Below are 23,821 nucleotides of genomic sequence, written 5' to 3'. Positions count from 1 at the left end.
CGGTTATTTTGGGAGTTCCCTACACCTATGTACGTCTTTTATGTGTTGGTTTTGTCTATTCCCAGTGATTATATGGCGGTGTGGCGCTGACCACTGTGCGGTAGACATGGGCGCTCTGTGTCCCCCCGCTCTATAGGTACAGATTGCTCCTGACATTCCCAGACATGGACTCTCGCCGACCGCGGTTTTACTTTTGTCAGAATTGTTGTAAAGCCGGCGACCCTGAGCGCTCTGCTAATGAAGAGCTGACGGAGCGCGATATCGACATCCATCGCCTCTTGTACAATTTGTATTTCTTCGGTTTTTCTTGGCCGGGCACCGCGCAGCAGCGCACGCCGAGGACTGTGGGGAAATTACGCGGTTTATATTGCTGTGTGCTTGATTTAGGCAGAGAATGTCGCTACCCCTCCCCCGCTGCGGATCGGGAGGTTCTCCCTCTGCTTTACCTTCATTTACAATGTAGAATGAGGTTCGGGCTGGAGACGCGGTGACCCCATTACTGTAAATGGGGTCCCGTCTGGTGTGAGCAGAGCAGGACTAGAGTGTGGACTGTGTCCTTAATACGATTTATTGCGCCTTTTGGGAGCCGTTGCGTTGCTGGTGACGCCTCCCCTCCCCCCAGGGTTCCTGAATGTCCAACACCTCTTCACCTTCTGCTCCGAATCCTTGGCACGGATGTGGTTGCCTTATAGAATTCCGGCTAGCTGCAGCCACCACTAGAGGGCGCTCCCTGCATAGTGTTCACAGCACATTCTATGGTAACAGCGTTTGCTGGGAGCTCCCTCTAGTGGTGGCTGCTGGAGGCACAGTTAGATCATTGAGCTGTCTGACATGCCGAGGATTTGGAGCTCTGTATCTGAACACTGAGGCTCCCCCAAATACAGCGCCTCCGCAGGTTGTGTGCAGTACTGCAGCTCAGTGCCAGTCACTTCAATGGAGCTCAGCCGCAATGCCACACACAATGTGCCACTCCCGCCCGCGCTGTGCACATGCGCCACTCCCGCCCGCGCTGTGCACATGCGCCACTCCCGCCCGCGCTGTGCACATGCGCCACTCCCGCCCGCGCTGTGCACTCGCTACACACACCACATGCATGTTCATTAGGGGTCTGTGTGCTGTCATCTGCAGCAGGATGAGCTGTCAATCAGTGCAGAGCCCCGCCCACAGCGAGCTGCTCAGCACTGTACACAATGGGTTAAGCCCAGCCGGGAGGCTCTGTGATCTCAGCAGTTTTCTTGTATCTTGCCCCCCCCCCCCCTCCCCAGATTTGTGGCCCCTGTGAATTGCCGCTGTCCTGTCCTCTGTCAGCCCCTCGTCCAGGAGTCGGCGTGTTTTCCCGTTTTTGCTCTCTTCCTCCCCGACTATTACGCGGCTAATCTTCCCTCGCTCCGGCTCTAATCACATTAGGGAATTGATCGCAGTTCAGCTTATAATGCAAATATGCAATTTCAGTAAAAGGGGTAATCGCTTCTAGATGCTCGCCGCTGCTCCGTAATTGCTGGCGGTGCGTTTTGAAGGTGCAGTTAGTGTGCGGGGGTAATAAGCAGGAGGCACTCAGCTGTGTAATGGTCGGATATGGGTGCAATTTAGGACTTCCCTTTAATAACCCACCGCCCCTTTAAGTGTTTCCTGAGGCTGCGGTCTCAGCGACCTGATACAGGATGGGAATGAGACCGGAGATGTCGCCGCTCCTTCCCTCTGCGTTATCTTCTACTGATCATCAGTTACGCCATATTTCTTTACTCCGGTCACATCCAAAGCTGCATTCACAATTATGCTTTCCATTCTCTTAGGCTGCAGTGCGGACCCCTACTTGTTCAGTATCTGTACTGAGCTGCTCTGCTGCACTGGGGGAGATGTAGTGTTTGCATCAGTCACTAGACCAGTAAGGCCCCCCTGGCAGCCTGCACTCTGCACGCCCCAAAGCTACAGCAAATTCATACCATACAGGCTGCAGAATCAGCCCCTGCTGGTCCAGTGTCTGGGCTGCTGCAGTCTCCACATCTGCACGAGACCAGTAAGGCCCAACTGGCAGCTTGGGTTCTGCGTGCAGCCCACAGCGCCGGTTAGAAACCCGCCGCTGTGGAGCGCACATGCGTTGCGTCAGCCATCCAGGCACATATACAATGCAGCCTCCTGGAGCGCAGCGTGCTGTTATATAGACACAAATACCTGACCAATGTGTTAACCCATCATTTCTGTCATACGGGAAATATGTGTCTGTGGGCTCCCCCGGGGGGGGTGCGCGTCTGTGGGCTCCCCCGGGGAGGTGCGTCTGTGTGCTCCCCCGGGGGGGGTGCGTCTGTGGGCTCCCCCGGGGGGGGGGGGTGCGCGTCTGTGGGCTCCCCGGGGGGGGGGGGGGTGCGCGTCTGTGGGCTCCCCGGGGGGGGGGGGAGCGCGTCTGTGGGCTCCCCGGGGGGGGGGTGGATGCGCGTCTGTGGGCTCCCCCGGGGGGGGGGGGGGTGCGCGTCTGTGGGCTCCCCCGGGGGGGCGCGTCTGTGGGCTCCCCCGGGGGTTGTCTGTAACCTATTCCTTTTCTTTGATATTTTGAGATCCAAGAATGCAGTCTCATCTGTCCTCGCCTCCCATGTGAAGCGAAGGCCTATAGGGTTTGCGATCAATGACTCAACGAAGGCCTTGAAGGTATCCACTGGACTATCCCATCGATATATCTCCCCTAAAAGAGGATGTGAGTGGTCGTCCTCTTCTCTAAACACAATGCTATCCTCCCTCCAGCCCAGGAGCCATCTAGGTCGGAGCACAGGGATGCCCCTCAGCTGTGCCCCTCAGCTGTGCCCCTCAGCAGGTGGTAGAATTTCAATTCAAACAGGAAATAATGTAGCACGATGAAACGTAATAATGTGAGGACAAATTCATTATGTGGCCGAAACTGTGTTCCCCTAGTTTCAAGACCCTTTTGTACCGCTTAGAGACCCCATTAATGTGGTATACTGCTGTAGGGGCTTCAGCATCGACCCCTCCACAGCACGAGAAGATCCGTGGTGTCTCTAAGATATGAAGGACAGAGTGCCCCAGACACGATTGGTCTGCCCTTCAGTGGGTCACCCCTTTTTGTGCCTCTTCGTGTCCTGATCGCCCCACGGTCCAGGTTTTCTATATGTTCAGGTTTGTTATCGTTTTTGGTCATTAGGGGTTTAATGTCTTCACCGTGATGCATAGATTTACCCTGTAAAATGATGATCATGAGTCTCTTCCAGTCTGGTTAATAATTGATGCGGTAACTTCCCGGGCGCGGGGCGTGCAGCATGTGATCTTCTGGAAGCACTTCACATAAAAGTTCTTTTCTGAAAGTTCGAGTCCAGATTCTTGAGGAATCAGCACAAAGCGCATTTCAAGCTGATGCATAATTAAAGGATTCCTATCGTGCAGCCCACGCGCCGGCTCTGCCTCCCGTTATCCAGGATTCATTATATTGAGGGCCCCGTACCTTTAAGAGTCGGTTCAGTCAAGGTGGATTGTATCAAATATTCATTAAGGGGTCCCTGCAGGTCACAGGGCGTAGGTCATGGAGCTCTACCTGCTTTGGTGCTTTGGGTTATGTCATGCTGGGAGTTGTAGTTTTCCAGTTTCCAGAGACCTGGGAATCCTCTGTTTACTACCGAGCTATCCGGGGGCCCTATAGATGCAGCAAACGGAACCCTTAAATGATGTTCATCCTGTTCTTCCTGGTTCTTGACCATGTCAGATGTACAGTAAGGGCTTGAGAGGGATGGAATCGGGGATGATGGGAGTGATACATTGGGTGTGATGAGACTTATTGTGAGCTCTTGGGTGCAGGTTGTGAATAAATATGTGCTGTGTACATCGATGCGGTATATGGCGCCTTCCTCTTCTCCTGCGCAGTTATGCAGGAAATCGTCTAAATCCCTGGCACCCCGACTGGGTACCTCCTCGACACCGTAATCACTGCCGACCCCACGAACCGCCGCAGCTTGGTTGGGGTCTCACCATCTCCTACCACCCTGGACCTACGACAAGGCTCCAGTGGGTGAACCTCTCTTCCTTCAGAGAGCGATGCAGGAGCAGCTCTTAAGAGCTCAGGGAACATAGCCGGGGAGTATACAGCGTATAGCATTCCCCAGTGTAGACGCAGCCTCCCCCCACACAGGAGACGAGGCTCGATGCTGAGGGTAAAACAGGAACGCTTTAATGGGGCTACAGGTCAGCCTTTTATGCAGGTCTTCCAGCAAAGGACACTCCCCTGGGGACCTCGTGGAGACAGTTTATACACTAGCCAATCACAGGCATTTACAGTGTGGAAACACTCCCAGCAATTGTACACAACCCCCTCTGCCTGTGATACAATTAACAAACACAATGGGCTCTGCCTGTGATACAATTAACAAACACAATGGGCTCTGCCTGTGATACAATTACCAAACACAATGGGCTCTGCCTGTGACACCATTAATAAACACAATGGGCTCTGCCTGTGATACAATTACCAAACACAATGGGCTCTGCCTGTGACACAATTAACAAACACAATGGGCTCTGCCTGTGATACAATTACCAAACACAATGGGCTCTGCCTGTGACACAATTAACAAACACAATGGGCTAACTTAATCACTTACAGGCAGAAAACACACATTTTTCCCAAAACACAGAAATCAACCCAAAGCCCCACATATCCCCATAAATTATCCATCCCTTAATAGCTCTGATCTTGGCGAACAACCAGCAACTGCGGAACAAACAGACGAATCAGGTTTTATATAGTAATCCAGAGACAGAAAGGTCTGCCACATACAATATAAACTAAATTCTGTTTTTCATTGCAGAGACCCCGCAGAAAGCCGAGGAGACCGCGGCGGAGCCCTTCACAGACTCCTCCCTCTTCGCACATTGGGGTCAGGACCTGAGCCCCGAGCAGCGGAGGATCGCCCTGAAGCAGTTCCAGTATTATGGTTACAACGCTTACCTGAGCGACCGGCTGCCCATGGACAGACCCCTGCCTGACCTGAGGCCTGCCGGGTGAGTGGCCACCTACCAGACCGCCCAGGGAGCCCCTGTATCTCAGCAGGCGGTATCACACAGGATAGGATTAGATACACAGCTCAACAGACAGTATCACGCAGGATAGGATTAGATACACCGCTCAACAGGCAGTATCACACAGGGCAGGATTAGATACGCAGCTCAGCAGACAGTATCACACAGGATAGGATTAGATACACAGCTCAGCAGACAGTATCACACAGGATAGGATTAGATACACAGCTCAGCAGACTGTATCACACAGGATAGGATTAGATACACAGCTCAGCAGGCCGTATCACACAGTACAGGATTAGATACATGGCTCAGCAGGCCGTATCACACAGGACAGGATTAGATACACAGCTCAGCAGACAGTATCACACAGGATAGGATTAGATACACAGCAGACAGTATCACACAGGACAGGATTAGATACACAGCTCAGCAGTCAGTATCACACAGGATAGGATTAGATACACAGCTCAGCAGACAGTATCACACAGGATAGGATTAGATACACAGCTCAGCAGACAGTATCACACAGGATAGGATTAGATACACAGCTCAGCAGACAGTATCACACAGGACAGGATTAGATACACAGCTCAGCAGGCCATATCACACAGGACAGGATTAGATACACAGCTCAGCAGTCAGTATCACACAGGATAGGATTAGATACACAGCTCAGCAGACAGTATCACACAGGATAGGATTAGATACACAGCTCAGCAGACAGTATCACACAGGACAGGATTAGATACACAGCTCAGCAGTCAGTATCACACAGGATAGGATTAGATACACAGCTCAGCAGACAGTATCACACAGGATAGGATTAGATACACGGCTCAGCAGACAGTATCACACAGGATAGGATTAGATACACGGCTCAGCAGACAGTATCACACAGGATAGGATTAGATACACGGCTCAGCAGACAGTATCACACAGGATAGGATTAGATACACGGCTCAGCAGGCAGTATCACACAGGATAGGATTAGATACACAGATCAGCAGACAGTATCACACAGGATAGGATTAGATACACAGCTCAGCAGGCAGTATCACACAAGACAGGATTAGATACACAGCTCAGCAGACAGTATCACACAGGATAGGATTAGATACACAGCTCAGCAGACTGTATCACACAGGATAGGATTAGATACACAGCTCAGCAGACAGTATCACACAGGATAGGATTAGATACACAGCTCAGCAGACTGTATCACACAGGATAGGATTAGATACACAGCTCAGCAGACAGTATCACACAGGATAGGATTAGATACACAGCTCAGCAGACAGTATCACACAGGATAGGATTAGATACACAGCTCAGCAGACTGTATCACACAGGATAGGATTAGATACACAGCTCAGCAGACAGTATCACACATGACAGGCCTACATCAGCTCAGTGGACCGTATCATCAGTGGCGTAGCGTGGGGGGGGGTGTTGCCCCGGTCACTAAATTTTAGGGGGCGACAGCAGGGCCGCACCGCCAATTAGGCAAAGTGAGGCGATGTCCCCAGGTGGCGCGGCCCTGGTGACAAGGGGGGCCGGTGGCAGTGCACAGGGAAATCCTCTAATCATCTGTATCGCCGTCCTCAGGACAGAGATACAGACGGAGGTGCTGCTGCGGGGGAGGGAGAAGGGCGTGTCCCTTCCTCTGATAGGCTGCAGGCACTAGGCCAGCGCAGGCGGCGCGATGATGTCATCACGCCGCCTGAGCCGTACAGCGCGGGGCACAGGCCGGTAGAGGCTGCATCGCTGCCAAGGTCCAGGAGGTAAGTAGAAGTTTTTATGTTTTATATGGTTAATACTGGCACATGATTGGGGTCCGTCTATTGGGGGCATGTGTTACTGGCAAGTGATTGGGGGGCACATCTTACTGGCACAATATTGGGTATGGGGCATTTTATACTGGTTCATTATGGGGGGCATTAGGAGGAAGGGGGGAGAGCACCATGGGGGTGTTTTGTACGGGCACATTATGGGGACATTAGCTCAGCTGGGGGCATTACAAGGGGGGATTTTTTGCACTTTCACATTACAAGGAGAATTATTACTACTGGGGGTCTATGGGGAACATGATTACTAGTTTGGGCACTATGGGAGCATTATTACTTCTGGGGCACAGTGGGGACATGTTGGGGGCACTATCACTGCCATGTCTGCTCTAGCAGAGACTTATTCCTATTACTGTGGGGCCCTGGCACAGGATCAGCTTAGCCCAGTTATTTTTTGGGGATCTATATTTACACTGTTGGTGTCAGGGGCGCCGTCTGCTGGCGCTGCTATTATCGGGGGGCTTATCTGTTTCTGCAGTGTAGTATTGGGGGTGGTAGGGTGATATGTCCAGAAGATGGGAGGATGATGGAAAAGTAGTAAACTAAGATTCATTTATTTTTGTCAAACTGCAGAGACGAGAAATGGCTGAAAAATTAGCATGTTCTGAATTTTGGGGCCTCACACCCATCTCCTACATTATCTGTGGTGTTACATAGGACTGCAGGTGACATCTACATTATCTGTACTCTGAGAGATATCACTGTGTTATCTGTGGTGTTACATAGGACTGCAGGTGACATCTACATTATCTGTACTCTGAGAGATATCACTGTGTTATCTGTGGTGTTACATAGGACTGCAGGTGACATCTACATTATCTGTACACAGAGAGTTATCACTGTGTTATCTGTGGTGTTACATAGGACTGCAGGTGACATCTCCTACATTATCTGTACTCAGATAGCTATCACTGTTATCTGTGGTGTTACATAGGACTGCAGGTGACATTTACTACATTATCTGTACTCAGAGAGTTATCACTGTGTTATCTGTGGTGTTACATAGGACTGCAGGTGACATCTCCTACATTATCTGTACTCAGATAGCTATCACTGTGTTATCTGTGGTGTTACATAGGACTGCAGGTGACATCTCCTACATTATCTGTACTCAGAGAGTTATCACTGTGTTATCTGTGGTGTTACATAGGACTGCAGGTGACATCTACTACATTATCTGTACTCAGAGAGTTATCACTGTGTTATCTGTGGTGTTACATAGGACTGCAGGTGACATCTCCTACATTATCTGTACTCAGATAGCTATCACTGTGTTATCTGTGGTGTTACATAGGACTGCAGGTGACATCTCCTACATTATCTGTACTCAGTTATCACTGTGTTATCTGTGGTGTTACATAGGACTGCAGGTGACATTTACTACATTATCTGTATTCAGAGAGTTATCACTGTTATCTGTGATGTTACATAGGACTGCAGGTGACATCTCCTACATTATCTGTACTCGGAGAGATATCACCGTGTTATCTGTGATGTTACATAGGACTGCAGGTGACATCTACTACAGTATCTGTACTCAGTTATCACCGTGTTATCTGTGATGTTACATAGGACTGCAGGTGACATCTACTACAGTATCTGTACTCAGAGAGCTATCACTGTGTTATCTGTGCTGTTACATAGGACTGCAAGTGACATCTACTACAGGGGGTGGGGGTGCAATACTTGGCTTGCCCCGGGTGCTGGGAACCCACGCTACGCCACTGCGTATCACACCTGATGCTCTTAGATACATCAGCTCAGCAGACAGTATCACACAGGACAGGATTAGATACACAGCTCAGCAGACAGTATCACACAGGATGGGATTAGATACACAGCTCAGCAGACAGTATCACACAGGATGGGATTAGATACACAGCTCAGCAGACAGTATCACACAGGATGGGATTAGATACACAGCTCAGCAGACAGTATCACACAGGATGGGATTAGATACACAGCTCAGCAGACAGTATCACACAGGACAGGATTAGATACACAGCTCAGCAGACTGTATCACACAGGATGGGATTAGATACACAGCTCAGCAGACAGTATCACACAGGACAGGATTAGATAACAAAGCTCAGCAGACAGTATACACATATAGGATTAGATACACGCTCAGCAGACAGTATCACACAGGACAGGATTAGATACACAGCTCAGCAGACAGTATCACCAGGAGTAGATACACAGCTCAGCAGCCAGTATCACACAGGATAGATTAGATACACAGCTCAGCAGACAGTATCACACAGGATAGGATGAGATACACAGCTCAGCAGACATTATCACCAGGATAGGATTAGATACACAGGCTCAGCAGATCAGTATCACACAGGATAGGATTAGATACACAGCTCAGCAGCAAGTATCACACAGGATAGGATTAGATACACAGCTCAGCAGACAGTATCACACAGGATAGGATTAGATACACAGCTCAGCAGGACAGTATCACACAGGATAGGATTAGATACACAGCTCAGCAGACAGTATCACACAGGATAGGATTAGATACACAGCTCAGCAGATCAGTATCACACAGGATAGGATTAGATACACAGCTCAGCAGACAGTATCACACAGGATAGGATTAGATACACAGCTCAGCAGTCAGTATCACACAGGATAGGATTAGATACACAGCTCAGCAGACAGTACACACAGGATAGGATTAGATACACAGCTCAGCAGTCAGTATCACACAGGATAGGATTAGATACACAGCTCAGCAGGCAGTATCACACAGGATAGGATTAGATACACAGCTCAGCAGTACAGTATCACCACAGGATAGGATTAGATACACAGCTCAGCAGACAGTATCACACAGGATAGGATTAGATACACAGCTCAGCAGTCAGTATCACACGGATAGGATTAGATACACAGCTCAGCAGCAGTATCACACAGGATAGGATTAGATACACAGCTCAGCAGGCAGTATCACACAGGATAGGATTAGATACACAGCTCAGCAGGACAGTATCACACAGGATAGGATTAGATACACAGCTCAGCAGCAGTATCACACAGGATAGGATTAGATACACAGCTCAGCAGACGTATCACCACAGGATAGGATTAGATACACAGCCAGCAGTATCACACAGGAGATTAGATACACAGCTCAGCAGACAGTATCACACAGGATAGGATTAGATACACAGCTCAGCAGACAGTATCACACAGGATAGGATTAGATACACAGCTCAGCAGACAGTATCACACAGGATAGGATTAGATACACAGCTCAGCAGACAGTATCACACAGGATAGGATTAGATACACAGCTCAGCAGACAGTATCACACAGGATAGGATTAGATACACAGCTCAGCAGGACAGTATCACACAGGATAGGATTAGATACACAGCTCAGCAGAGCAGTATCACACAGGCTAGGATTAGATACACAGCTCAGCAGACAGTATCACACAGGATAGGAGTAGATACACAGCTCAGCAGACAGTATCACACAGGATTAGGATTAGATACACAGCTCAGCAGTCAGTAATCGCACCAGGATAGGATTAGATACATCAGCCAGCAGATCAGTACGCACAGGATAGGCTTTAGATACACAGCTCAGCAGACAGTATCACACAGGATAGGATAGATACACAGCTCAGCAGACAGTATCACACAGGAGAGGATTAGATACACAGCTCAGCAGTCAGTATCACACAGGATAGGATTAGATACACAGCTCAGCAGTCAGTATCACACAGGATAGGATTAGATACACAGCTCAGCAGACAGTATCACACAGGATAGGATTAGATACACAGCTCAGCAGACAGTATCACACAGGATAGGATTAGATACACAGCTCAGCAGGCAGTATCACACAGGATAGGATTAGATACACAGCTCAGCAGTCAGTATCACACAGGATAGGATTAGATACACAGCTCAGCAGACAGTATCACACAGGATAGGATTAGATACACAGCCAGCAGCAGTATCACACAGGATAGGATTAGATACACAGCTCAGCAGTCAGTATCACACCGGATAGGCTTAGATACATCAGCTCTGAGGACAGTATCGCACCGGATAGGCTTAGATACATCAGCCAGCAGTCAGTATCGCACCGGATAGGCTTAGATACATCAGCCAGCAGTACTCTGTAGATAGTTTGGGTGTTTTGTCGCTCTCCGTGATTTTGCGGTCACATTCTCTGTTCCTTGAACCCAAACATGATTGTGTTAATCATGATGGATCCGCGGTGTTCATCGTCATGGTTACTAACACTTTTGCGCGGCCGTTTTTCTCAAGGTTGTTTTTCAATTTCCGAAGTGAACAATGGCGCCGTTCTGTGTCATAATCACACGCGGCCGTTCACGCCTGTCACTCCTGTCCCCGGGGGATGCGCCGCCATTACATGTTTTATGACAAGCCCTGCACACTGTTCCAAACACCCAGCTGTGCTACGTGATTAGTATGAGGCGGCAGGAGATTTCCGGTGTAGAGGGAGCTCCAGTCACTGACAGGCAGCAGCCGCTCTTAACCCCTTAACCCCTTAAGGACCGAGGACGTACCGGTACGTCCTGACTTAAAATCTGAATTCCGGCGCCGCGGGGGTTAATCGAAACGGGATTTCGGCTGAAATCATTCAGCCGGCATCCCGTAACAACGCAGGGGGGGGTCATTGGACCCCCCCGTATCGGCGATCGCAGAAAACCGCAGGTCAATTCAGACCTGCGGTTTTCTGCGTTTCCGGTCCATTCGGGTGTCCTGTGACCCGATGAACCGGAAAAAGACTGCGATCGGTGGCGTAATTTTACACCACCAATCGCAGTCCGAGGATTTGCAGAGGCGGAGCTGGCCCTGGTGCTGAACGCCGCTGTCCAGGGTGCTGATTGGTGCAGGGGAGAGAGGCGCGAGATTCAAACTGCCTGCGCTCCTCTCTCCCCTCCTCTTCCTGTCCAGCACCCTGACCGTGCAGCATCGTCCAGCACCAGCTCCTGTGTCCCCCTAAATCGGCATCCATCACCCTCCTGCACCCATCGCCACCCAGGTAGGTTAGGGTCAGTGAGGGAGAGGCACCTTTAGGCAGGGATAGAAGGGAAAAGTTAGAAAAAAAAAAAAAAAAAAAGCACATTTATTCCAAACTTTTTTTTTTCAACTTTCAGACCCCAGACCCCCCCTGCCACTTGCCCCCCCGCATCCCCCCCACCACCAGCCCCCCCCCACCACCAGCCCCCCCCCCCCACCACCAGACCCTTCCCCCACCACCACTTTTTTTTTTTTTCTGCGTGCGCTGACTGGCCGGCACTTTTTAGCGTCCGTCCACTGTTAGCGCATCGCCTGGCGCACCACCCCACCGACCGCTGATCAGCAAGTTTGAACTTTTTTTTTTTTTTTTTTCCTAACACTTTTTTTTGCCTGGACTTTTTAGTACGTGAACACCCGTGCCCCCACACACACGCACATAGAATAAAGGTTTACACGCACGCACATACACACGCACACACACACACCCATGGCCCGCCGGGTGTTCTCGGCCGAGGAGGCATATGCCCAGATTGCCTCCGACTCTGAGAGCCCCAGTGAGGATGAGGATGACCCCACGTTCCTTTTGTCATCCGCATCCTCCTCATCATCATCGGATGACGATGAGCCACCAAGGCAGCGGAGACGCCGCCAGGCGGAGCCAGGGGCCACACATGCTAGGGATCCTGTGGCCCACCCTAGTACGAGCCGCCCTGGGGTTCGTACTGGTTTCCCGGCCCACCAAATAAGTTCACCGGAGCCCCCTGCCGATGAACTTAGCTGGTGTCCCCCAGTGGACTTTGAGCCTGAGATTCCGGATTTCGCTGGCAATCCTGGAATCCAGATTCCCACAGTGGGGTTTACTGAAATAGACTTTTTTAGTTTTTTTTTCAGTAACCCACTGGTGAATCTGATGGTGGAGCAGACGAATCTGTACGCCCAACAGTTCGTCGCTCAAAACCTGGGCTCATTTTTGGCTAGACCCGGTGGCTGGACGCCGGTCAGTGCAGCCGAAATGAGGACATTTTGGGGCCTCGTGCTGCATATGGGTCTAGTGCAAAAACCCAGTGTCAGGCAATACTGGAGTGGGGACGTCCTATACCAGACCCCACTGTACAGTATGGTCATGACACGCTCCCGGTTTGAGGCCATCAGGAAATGTCTGCATTATTCCGATAATGCAGCATGTCCACCCCGAGGTGATCCTGCCTATGACCGGCTGTACAAGATACGGCCGGTCATCGATCACTTTGGGGCCACATTTCAGCAGGCCTACGTACCTGGAAGGGAGGTCGTGGTTGATGAGTCTCTCGTTGCGTTCAAGGGGAGACTCAGTTTCCGCCAATACATTACATACGGGCGAGGTATGGCGTGAAGCTATACAAAATTTGTGAGAGTACCTCAGGGTACACTTACAAATTTCGTGTGTACGAGGGGCGAGATTCCCGGATTCAACCACCAGAATGTCTCCCCACTCTGGGTGTTACCGGGAAACTCGTGTGGGACCTTATGCACCCACTGCTGGATAACGGTTACCACTTGTACGTGGACAACTTTTATACCAGCATTCCCTTGTTCAGGTCCCTTGCCACCAGATCCACGTTCGCTTGTGGGACCGTGCGGAAAAATCAACGCGGCCTCCCTGCCTACCCCCTCCAGGTACCTATCCCCAGGGGTGAGACCCGTGCACTTACCAGTGGAAACCTGTTGCTGGTCAGGTATAAGGACAAGAGGGATGTCCTTATGCAGTCCACAATCCACGGTAACAGCACCACCCCAGTCCCTGTGCGAGGTACCGCGGCAACGGTCCTCAAGCCCGATTGTATCGTCGACTACAATCGGTATATGGGAGGAGTTGATCTCTCTGATCAAGTCCTCACGCCATATAATGCCATGCGCAAAACCCGGGCATGGTACAAAAAAGTTGCGGTCTGCTTGGTGCAGGTTGCCATGTACAACTCTTTTGTACTATCCCGAAGCGCTGGCAGCACAGGGACATTCCTCCAGTTCTATGAGGCAGTCCTCAAAGACCTGATCTTTTCAGACCGGGAAAGAGCAGGCCGGAGTACCTCGGGAACTGGAGGCGCCCGGATCGTCCCTGGCCAACACTTTCCAGGTGTGGTCCCCCATACTGGAAAGAAGGGACGAACCCAAAAAAGATGCAGAGTGTGTCGCAGGAGGGGGATACGGAAGGACACCACCACTCAGTGCGACACGTGCCCCGATCATCCGGGCCTCTGCATTATCGATTGCTTCAGGGAGTATCACACTTCCATGGAGTACTAAATTTTTATAATCCCCAACAGTCCACTAGAGAACATAAAACACTATGGCTCTCAGACTTTGGAGACACGAAAACAATTTTTCTTTCCCCAAAAAATATTAGTTTTAGAGCAGGCATCCTCAAACTGCGGCCCTCCAGATGTTGTAAAACTATAACTCCCAGCATGCCCAGACAACCTACAGCCATCAGCAGGGCATGGTGGGAATTGTAGTTTTACAACATCTGGAGGGCCGCAGTTTTAGGATGCCTGCTTAGTGTCTCCAAAGTCTGAGAGCCATACATATTGGGCATCGTCGCGTGCGTAAAAGTCGTCGCTATAAAAATAACTTTTTACCAAACGCCTCGGATGAACGGTGTTAAAAATATAAAATAAAAACGGTGCCAAAACACCTATTTTTGGGCAAAATTTAAATTTAAATCCATTTTGCCGGTAATAAAGCAAGGGTTAACAGCCAAACAAAACTAAACATTTATTGCCCTGATTCTGTAGTTTGCAGAAACACCCCATATGTGGTCGTAAATGGCTATACGGGCACACGGCAGGGCATAGAACGAAGGGAACTCCATACGGTTTCTGGAAGGCAGATTGTGATGGACTGGTTTATTTACACCATGTCCCATTAGAAGCCCCCCTGATGTAGCCTAGACTAGAAACTCCAAAAAAGTGACCCCATCTAAGAAACTACACCCCTCAAGGTATTCAAAAATTACTTTACAAACTATGTTAACCCTTTAGGTGTTCCACAAAACTAAATAGCGAATGTAGAAACAATTTTAGAATTACATTTTTTTGTTACATTGCCTCAAAAAAGAGTAATATAGAGCAACCAAAAATCTAATTTACCCCAAAAATTGTCCCAAAACAACAACCACCTTATCCCGTAGTTTCTTAGATGGGGTCACTTTTATGGAGTTTCTACTCTAGGGGTGCATCAGGGGGCTTGAAAGGGTACATGGTGTAAATAAACCAGTCCAGCAAAATCTGCCTTCCAAAAACCGTATGGCGTTCCCCTTCTTCTATGTCCTGCCGTTTAGCCAAATAGTAGTTTACGACCACATTTGGGGTGTTTCTGCAAACTACAGAATCAGGGCAACCCATTTTGAGTTTTGTTTGGCAGTTAACCCTTGTTTTACTCCTGGAAAAAACTGATTATATTGGAAAATTTTCAAAAAAATAGAAATTTCTAAATTGTTTCTCCATCTGCCATTAACTCTTGTGGAACACCTAAAGGGTTAACAAAGTTTGTAAACCCAGTTTTGAATACCTTGAGGGGTGTACTTTCTTAGATGGAGTCACTTTTTTGAAATTTCTATTCTAGGGGTGCAACAGGGGGCTTCAAATGGGACATGGTATAAACAAAACCAGTCCTGCAAAATCTGCCTTCCAAAACCCATATGGTGTTCCCCTCCTTCTATGTGCTACCGTTCGGCCAAACAGTAGTTTACGACCACATATGGGGTGTTTCTGTAAACTACAGAATCAGGGCAACCCATTTTGAGTGTTGTTTGGCAGTTAACCCTTGTTTTACTCCTGGAAAAAATTGATTATATTGGAAAATTTTCCAAAAAATAGAAATTTCTAAATTGTTTCTCCATCTGCCATTAACTCTTGTGGAACACCTAAAGGGTTAACAAAGTTTGTAAACCCAGTTTTGAATACCTTGAGGGGTGTACTTTCTTAGATGGAGTCACTTTTTTGAAATTTCTATTCTAGGGGTGCAACAGGGGGCTTCAAATGGGACATGGTATAAACAAAACCAGTCCTGCAAAATCTGCCTTCCAAAACCCATATGATGTTCCCCTCCTTCTATGTGCTACCGTTCGGCCAAACAGCAGTTTACGACCACATATGGGGTGTTTCTGCAAACTACAGAATCAGGGCAACCCATTTTGAGTGTTGTTTGGCAGTTAACCCTTGTTTTACTCCTGGAAAAAATTGATTATATTGGAAAATTTTCCAAAAAATAGAAATTTCAAAATTGTTTCTCCATCTGCCATCAACTCTTGTGGAACACCTAAAGGGTTAATAAAGTTTGAAAAAACAGTTTTGAATACCTTGAGGGGTGTAGTTTCTAGAATGGGGTCATTTTTGGGAGGTTTCTATTATCTAAGCCTCACAATATGACTGCAAACCTGAACTGGTCCATAAAAAGTGTGATTTTGAAGATTTCTCAAAAATTTCAAAATTTGCTTCTAAACTTCTAAGCCTTGTAACATCCCCAAAAAATAAAATATCATTCCCAAAATGCTACAAACATGAAGTAGACATATGGGGAATGTAAAGTCATCACAATTTTTGGGGGTATTACTATGTATTACAGAAGTAGAGAAACTGAAACTTTGAAATTTGCTAATTTTTCAAAATTTTTGGTAAAAAATGTATTTTTTTATGCAAAAAAATTAACTTTTTTGACCCAATTTTAGCAGTGTCATGAAGTACAATATGTGACGAAAAAACAATCTCAGAACAGCCTGGGTAAGTCGAAGCGTTTTAAAGTTATGAGCACTTAAAGTGACACTGGTCAGATTTGCAAAAAATGGCCTGGTCCTTAAGGTGAAAATGAGCCTGGTCCTTAAGGGGTTAAATACAGGCCCATTTTTGGTTTTGCCACAATTCTCCGTTTTTATGGTCATATGAGGCCCTGTTTGTTGTGCGAGAACTTCACCTTGTCCGTTACTGGAAAACGGCAAAGGTTTGGGGGTTTTGTCATCACACCGTTCACTGCGCGCTAAAGATGACGTTCTTATTCCGCGGCCCTATACAAATACAGCGATGCCAAACTTGTATCGTTTTTAGTTTGTTTTTGTTTTACTACTTTTAAAAAAAATACAAACCTTTTAAAAAAAAAATCTGCCGTTTTCTGACAGCGATAACTTCCCATCCTCAGCTGTACGAGGGCTTGTGTGTTTCAGGATGAACTGTAGTTTTTGTTAGTTCTATTTTGGGGTATTTATAACTTTTTGATCACTGTTTGATCACTTTTTTGGGGAGGGAAAGGTGAAAAATTGCAAATTGTGCGTTTTTTATTTTTTTCCCTTTACCGCACAGGAATTTAAAAAAATATTTTAATAGTTCAGACCTTTTCGAGTGCGGTGATACCTGATATGTTTGTTTTTTAATATTGAAAATGGGGAAAGGGGGGTGATTTTAAACTTTTAATATTTTTTATTTTTTTGCTTGTTATTCAATAGTTATTAGCCCCCCCCTTAGGGGGTTAGAATCGTTTGATCCCCTGAGAGATCTATTAGGATGAATAGGATCTTTGCAGGATCCCTGCTGAGCTCTGCCTCGGGCGCGGTGCGGCAGGTAGCTTACCATGGCAGACCTCGAAGGCTTTTGCAACGTCCCGGCTGCCATGGTAACCGAGCGGAGCCCCGTGATTTCACTGCTGGCGCTCTGAGTGGAAGGAGCCTCATCCCTCTGCCTTGTCTCACAGGTGCTGTGATCAGTGTTGGGCCTCATGCGGTCGGCAATACACGGGCCCCGGCCGCGCGCACCCCGCGTCACGGATGCAGACCCATTCACTTGAATGGGTCTCCAATCTGGAGCTGCAGTGCGGAATGGAGGCACGGAAGCACTATGCCCTGTTCCGTGGTGTTTCTATCCGTGCCTCCGCACCGCAAAAAAATGGAACGTGTCCGTCCTGGCCGCCGCACGGATGTTGCCTGTGCATTGGGGATCACAATTTGCACAACAGCCGTGGGCATGAGGCCTTAGTCGTGGTACCTGAGGGATTACATTTGCCGTTATTGCGGCCAGGTGTCGCTGTACGATGCGGCTCCTGCCGCGTATGGCGCGGGCTCGCTGCAGCAGCTCGCTCCATACATTACCTCTACCACGGTGGTCGAAGGGGTTAATGACTGGCTGCACTGAGGCGATGTGTTTTCTCTTGTGTACAGATACTGATCCAGCAGGGAGGCGCCAGCAGATCTGTGAGTGCAGCTCTGGATGTGACTGGAGTATGTTAATCACATTTGACCTTGACCATTTGAATGTGGAAGAGACGAGATCCTGCAGGATGGCGGCCATGACACGTGTGGATGGAGCGCTGTGACTGCGGATAATCCACAGCGCGGCCATCTACTTGTGAAATCCTCTGTGCTGCTGTGGGCACCCTAAGCATGGCATTGTCTGTACTGTGCACAGATCTGAGGATGCCGCGCGCGTCGTCGGCTCATGACTATCATATTTCTGCGCACCTGCACGCTATTCCGAGCCGCTGGAGCGGAGGGACATGGAAACACCTGCTCGAATTATATTCATCAGCACAAGGTGCAATAAAAATGAAGCATCTCGCGCTGTATATGACGGCAGAGGGTTTAGTTTCCCAGCTGCTGGGGAACTACAGGTACCAGCATTAGGTGAGTTCACACGTGGCAGTTTTGCCGCAGAAACCTTCCATTCAGGGCACGATGCAGATGTTTCTGCTACCAGTGAACATGTAATACTCTGAAATACTCTGTGCTGCTGGGAGACCACAGAGGACCCCTGTGCAAGGACAGTACATGGGCCCCTTGATTGCAGCCATAGACCCCCTTATCCCAGTCCTCCGGTCAGACGGTCGCGTCCCTATGACAACTCTGATCTAACATTGATCTCGTTCCCTCCACAGATGCAAGAACCTGACGTATCCGGCTCGTCTGCCCCAGGTCAGCATCGTCTTCATCTTTGTGAACGAGGCTCTGTCCGCCATCCTGAGGTCCATCCATTCCGCCATTGACCGGACGCCCGCGGAGCTTCTCAAGGAGATCATCTTGGTGGACGACTTCAGCGATAATGGTGGGTGGTAGTCCTCTGTGTCATGGGGTCGGGGGGGTCAGTCCCTCTTCCTAGGAGCTGACAATCTAATCCCCTACTTCCCATACACTGAAGCCAAGGCCACGTGAAGGTTACTTCTGATTTCAGCCCAGGTTCGCACATTACTGACCTCTTTGGATGAATGTAATGTTTCCATTCACTGGCAGCAAGCAGAGCCTGACACCAGCTTTTGTCCGTCTGTTGGCACATCCTGTTTCCATTGACTGACTGCAAGCAGAGATCTTGTGATTTGATTCCTCAGCATTTTCAAGGTTTATTTAGACTGATCCGGCCCTTTAATTGCTTCACTTCCTGTCGGGTCGATCACAATCTGCAGATCACTTCTCTTCTTTTATGAAGTGCCCGCTCCGGTCTTCACGTAGAGGCTCCCTGGCACGGCATGTGGTTTCCTCATGCCTCGTACCTCGCGCCTCTCTTCTCGCTGGGATTCTTTTCTCCAGTCTGAGGCTCTGATTGAGAAGGTAATTTCATTATCAATCAGGGCCGGGAGCAGCGGCGGGTGCGGCGCCTCGTACCAAGCTGCAGGTGATGGATTGATGTGATTGCCTTCTCCGCGGCGCGGGATATCGTCGTATGTGTGCGAGGATTAACCCCGACATCGCCAGAGCCACCTTATGCCTTACATCAAGATATTGTGCGCCTTAAAGGGACACAGGCCCTAAAATCCACCAACCCTTGCTGCATACTAAAAGCAAACAATAGCAATACTCGCCACTTCCATTCTTATCTATTCTAGTGCATTCACAGTAATTCAGGCTTCAGAGCTGAAATCTCGGCATCCGCTGCTTGTTCAGTGTCTGCTCCCTGCTGTGCGTTTTCTGAAGTGTCCTCTTTGCATCATTAATGTGATGTAGGAGAAACCATCTGCGTCCAGCAGCTGAGCGGCCAGGGCGGTCTGACCACAAACCTGCTGACTGTTTCCAATCATAAATGTATGATGGATAGAAAGACCCCCAGAACATGGGGAGACCCTACAAACCCCCCAGAACATGGGGAGACCCTACAAACCCCCCAGAACATGGGGAGACCCTACAAACCCCCCAGAAGATGGGGAGACCCTACAAGCCCCCCAGAAGATGGGGAGACCCTACAAACCCCCCAGAACATGGGGAGACCCTGCAAACCCCCCCCCCCCAGAAGATGGGGTGACCCTACAAGCCCCCCAGAACATGGGGAGACCCTACAAACCCCCCAGAACATGGGGAGACCCTACAAACCCCCCAGAACATGGGGAGACCCTACAAACCCCCCAGAACATGGGGAGACCCTACAAACCCCCCAGAACATGGGGGAAACACTACAAACCCCCCAGAGCATGGGGGAAACCCTACAAACCCCCCAGAACATGGGGAGACCCTACAAACCCCCCAGAAGATGGGGAGACCCTACAAGCCCCCCAGAAGATGGGGAGACCCTACAAACCCCCCCCAGAACATGGGGAGACCCTGCAAACCCCCCCCCCCCCCAGAAGATGGGGTGACCCTACAAGCCCCCCAGAACATGGGGAGACCCTACAAACCCCCCAGAACATGGGGAGACCCTACAAACCCCCCAGAACATGGGGAGACCCTACAAACCCCCCAGAACATGGGGAGACCCTACAAACCCCCCAGAACATGGGGGAAACACTACAAACCCCCCAGAAGATGGGGAGACCCTACAAGCCCCCCGAAGATGGGGAGACCCTACAAGCCCCCCGAAGATGGGGAGACCCTACAAGCCCCCCGAAGATGGGGAGACCCTACAAGCCCCCAGAACATGGGGAGACCCTACAAACCCCCCAGAAGATGGGGAGACCCTACAAACCCCCCAGATGGGGAGACCCTACAAACCCCCCAGAAGATGGGGAGACCCTACAAGCCCCCCAGAAGATGGGGAGACCCTACAAGCCCCCCGAAGATGGGGAGACCCTACAAGCCCCCAGAACATGGGGAGACCCTACAAACCCCCCCAGAACATGGGGAGACCCTACAAACCCCCCAGAACATGGGGAGACCCTACAAACCCCCCAGAACATGCAGAGACCCTACAAACCCAAGGTTGCCAGTCCTCGCTGGCTGCTGCACCTACGTGTCTGTACGTATTCGTGCTGTGTGCGCCTGCGGGTAATTCTTAGGTCTATATTTTTTCTGAAATCTGCGTGCCCCCCCCACCCCCTCCTTTTCAACCCCAAATGGTTCAAGTGGGAGCAATGCCCCCTCCCAAAACCAGCCGAAACTGTGTCGCGGGGCCGGACAGAAAAGGGGACTTGCGCCACTTTTCACGTTTAATTGCAAGTCCATTAGTAAATGTGCCCCAGTGGCTTCTTATCGTCTGACCAAGCGGCTGAGTTCTGTGATATTCCGGATTATCGGATGCCGGATTGAAGGACTTTGTGCTGTGGGGCTCTTGGCCCGTAACCAGCCGCGCTGTGGCCCCTATGGAGACGATATCGCTGATGGTAACAATATTTCCCGGTGTTGATAAATTGTTTTGTTCTCGACTGTAATAAGATGTGCGCAAAGATCGGACGCGGCGGGGAGGAAGCATCTGCTGCAGGGCAAGTGCTACCGGAAATCCTGATAAAACGGAATACAAGAACTCTGCTTGCTGTCCTGCTCACAGCTGAGGGTTTGTTCCAGTTGTATCCAGTCTACACAATCCATTGGAAATCCCCTGGACTCCAGACGGATACATTGTAGCAAACTGGGAGAGAGATTTGTGTTGATGTGTTTACTCACAGAGGATGGCCCAGACTGGATACCAGTGTAACAGACCCTCAGCTGTGAGAGTGATTAGGTCTGTACATCCTCCGGAGGTAACCATGAATGTCCTCATTCACTGCCAGCAAGCAGAGAGGATGAGGAAGTGAAACACAAAGTCTACTAGAAAGGTGGAGAACTTTTTCAGAAGACCCCTTTATGGTGTTTTTTATGTATTTTCTGGGTCCGCCCGCGCCCGATGGATCGCTATAATGGTTTCCTGTAAGAATTACAGCCCCCCCATCCCCCACCCCGGATTGTGAGCTCTTGGCAGTAGAGCATTTTTACCTGCGCTTTAACCCACTGATGTCCGCAGTACAGTGACACATCCGACTGCGGCGGCAAATGACATCACAACCGCACGTGCGCTAATAATACCGCCACCCGAGACTTTGCCGTTTCTCTTTCTAGAACGTTCCCGATCTTTCCCTGTCTGAATTCATTAGGAGTCGTCGCTGCTGGAAACGCTGATGGAGACAAGCGGCATCATCCGGACTAATTAGCAGTGACAAGGAGCAAACCAACCCGTCATCGTTCGGATTTAATGAGTGTCCGAGCCTCAGATGGTACGCTCCGCGCGGGGGGGCTCGCTGTCGGGCAGATAATCCTCAGTAAAAGCTAATTATTCTCCACCCAGCTTTCCCGGAGCCTCCGACACGTAACTTCTCTGCTTAACATGGATCCCGTCCTCTGCCGCCAGCGCCTGGATAGCTCCGGCCGACGGCGGTAACGAGCTGGAACAAGAGCGCCGCGCTAATGGCTGCCAAGCAACATCTCTGTGTTCTGCCATCTTACTGCATAATAAATCCCCAAATGACCCAGCTTTCCCAGAGTCCCGAGCAGCAGGGAGATTCAGGGGCCTGGGAAAGCTGGGTGACAGCACGGTCCATGTATGGCAGCCACTTATCCTGACCCCGTTATACCCATCTTCAATTACTTACCATTTTTATTACCTGTTTGCTGTAAGTGAATGAAAACATTCTGATCTCCAGCCAGAAAGATGTCCTTGTTACAATGTATCGGCAGAGACAACTGTGACCTGCTGTAAATGTTCCGCTGTGGACACCGGGCTGAAAGCTCTCAGCTGTACCTGTAGCGCGAGACTGTTTTTGTCCTGAGGACAGCAAGCAGAGTTCTTGAAAAGGTGAAGAATGAAATGCTTGGACTAGTCTGCATTTTATTTAGTTAGGGAGAAGGGGGTACAGTTGGTAACTTTTTAATAAAGTTTGTGCTTGAGTGTTTCCATCATATCACCAGGATCTCTGCTTGTTGTCAGTAAATAGATCTTTCTTCAAAACCTGACCTAATATTTCTCAACATTGAGGAGTTGCTACCATTATATCCAGTCCAGACAACGCTGTGTGACCGAAACATCCAGGACTTCAGTCTGATACATTTTAGATACATACGGATCCATGGTGGATACATTTGGCCTGCACCGATACGTTGCGGGTACATTTGGCCTGCACCGATACGTTGCGGGTACATTTGGCCTGCACCGATACGTTGCGGATACATTTGGCCTGCACCGATACGTTGCGGGTACATTAGGCCTGCACCGATACGTTGCAGGTACATTTGGCCTGCACCCATACGTTGGGGATACATTTGGCCTGCACCGATACGTTGCGGGTACATTTGGCCTGCACCGATACGTTGCGGGTACATTTGGCCTGCACCGATACGTTGCGGGTACATTTGGCCTGCACCGATACGTTGCGGGTACATTTGGCCTGCACCGATACGTTGCGGGTACATTTGGCCTGCACCGATACGTTGCGGGTACATTAGGCCTGCACCGATACGTTGCGGGTACATTTGGCCTGCACCGATACGTTGCGGGTACATTTGGCCTGCACCCATACGTTGGGGATACATTTGGCCTGCACCGATACGTTGCGGGTACATTTGGCCTGCACCGATACGTTGCGGGTACATTTGGCCTGCACCGATACGTTGCGGGTACATTTGGCCTGCACTGATACGTTGCGGGTACATTTGGCCTGCACCGATACGTTGCGGGTACATTTGGCCTGCACCGATACGTTGCGGGTACATTTGGCCTGCACCCATACGTTGGGGATACATTTGGCCTGCACCGATACGTT

General features: G+C 49.7%; 1 protein-coding gene across 1 annotated transcript in view; it reads left to right on the top strand.

The window, feature by feature from the left end:
• The window catches only part of GALNT18 (polypeptide N-acetylgalactosaminyltransferase 18), a 219,022-nt gene that overhangs the window by 134,153 nt on the left and 61,048 nt on the right, over window positions 1-23,821 (top strand). The window contains exons 2-3 of the mRNA XM_044269679.1: window positions 4,806-4,998; window positions 18,767-18,933. Of these exons, the coding sequence (XP_044125614.1) occupies window positions 4,806-4,998; window positions 18,767-18,933 (360 nt within the window). The remainder of the gene's footprint in view (window positions 1-4,805; window positions 4,999-18,766; window positions 18,934-23,821) is intronic.

Source organism: Bufo gargarizans, chromosome 10, assembly GCF_014858855.1.
Source record: "Bufo gargarizans isolate SCDJY-AF-19 chromosome 10, ASM1485885v1, whole genome shotgun sequence".
NCBI lineage: Eukaryota > Metazoa > Chordata > Amphibia > Anura > Bufonidae > Bufo > Bufo gargarizans.
The sequence above is the reverse complement of the archived record's forward strand: the minus strand, read 5'-3'. Positions and strand labels throughout refer to the sequence as shown.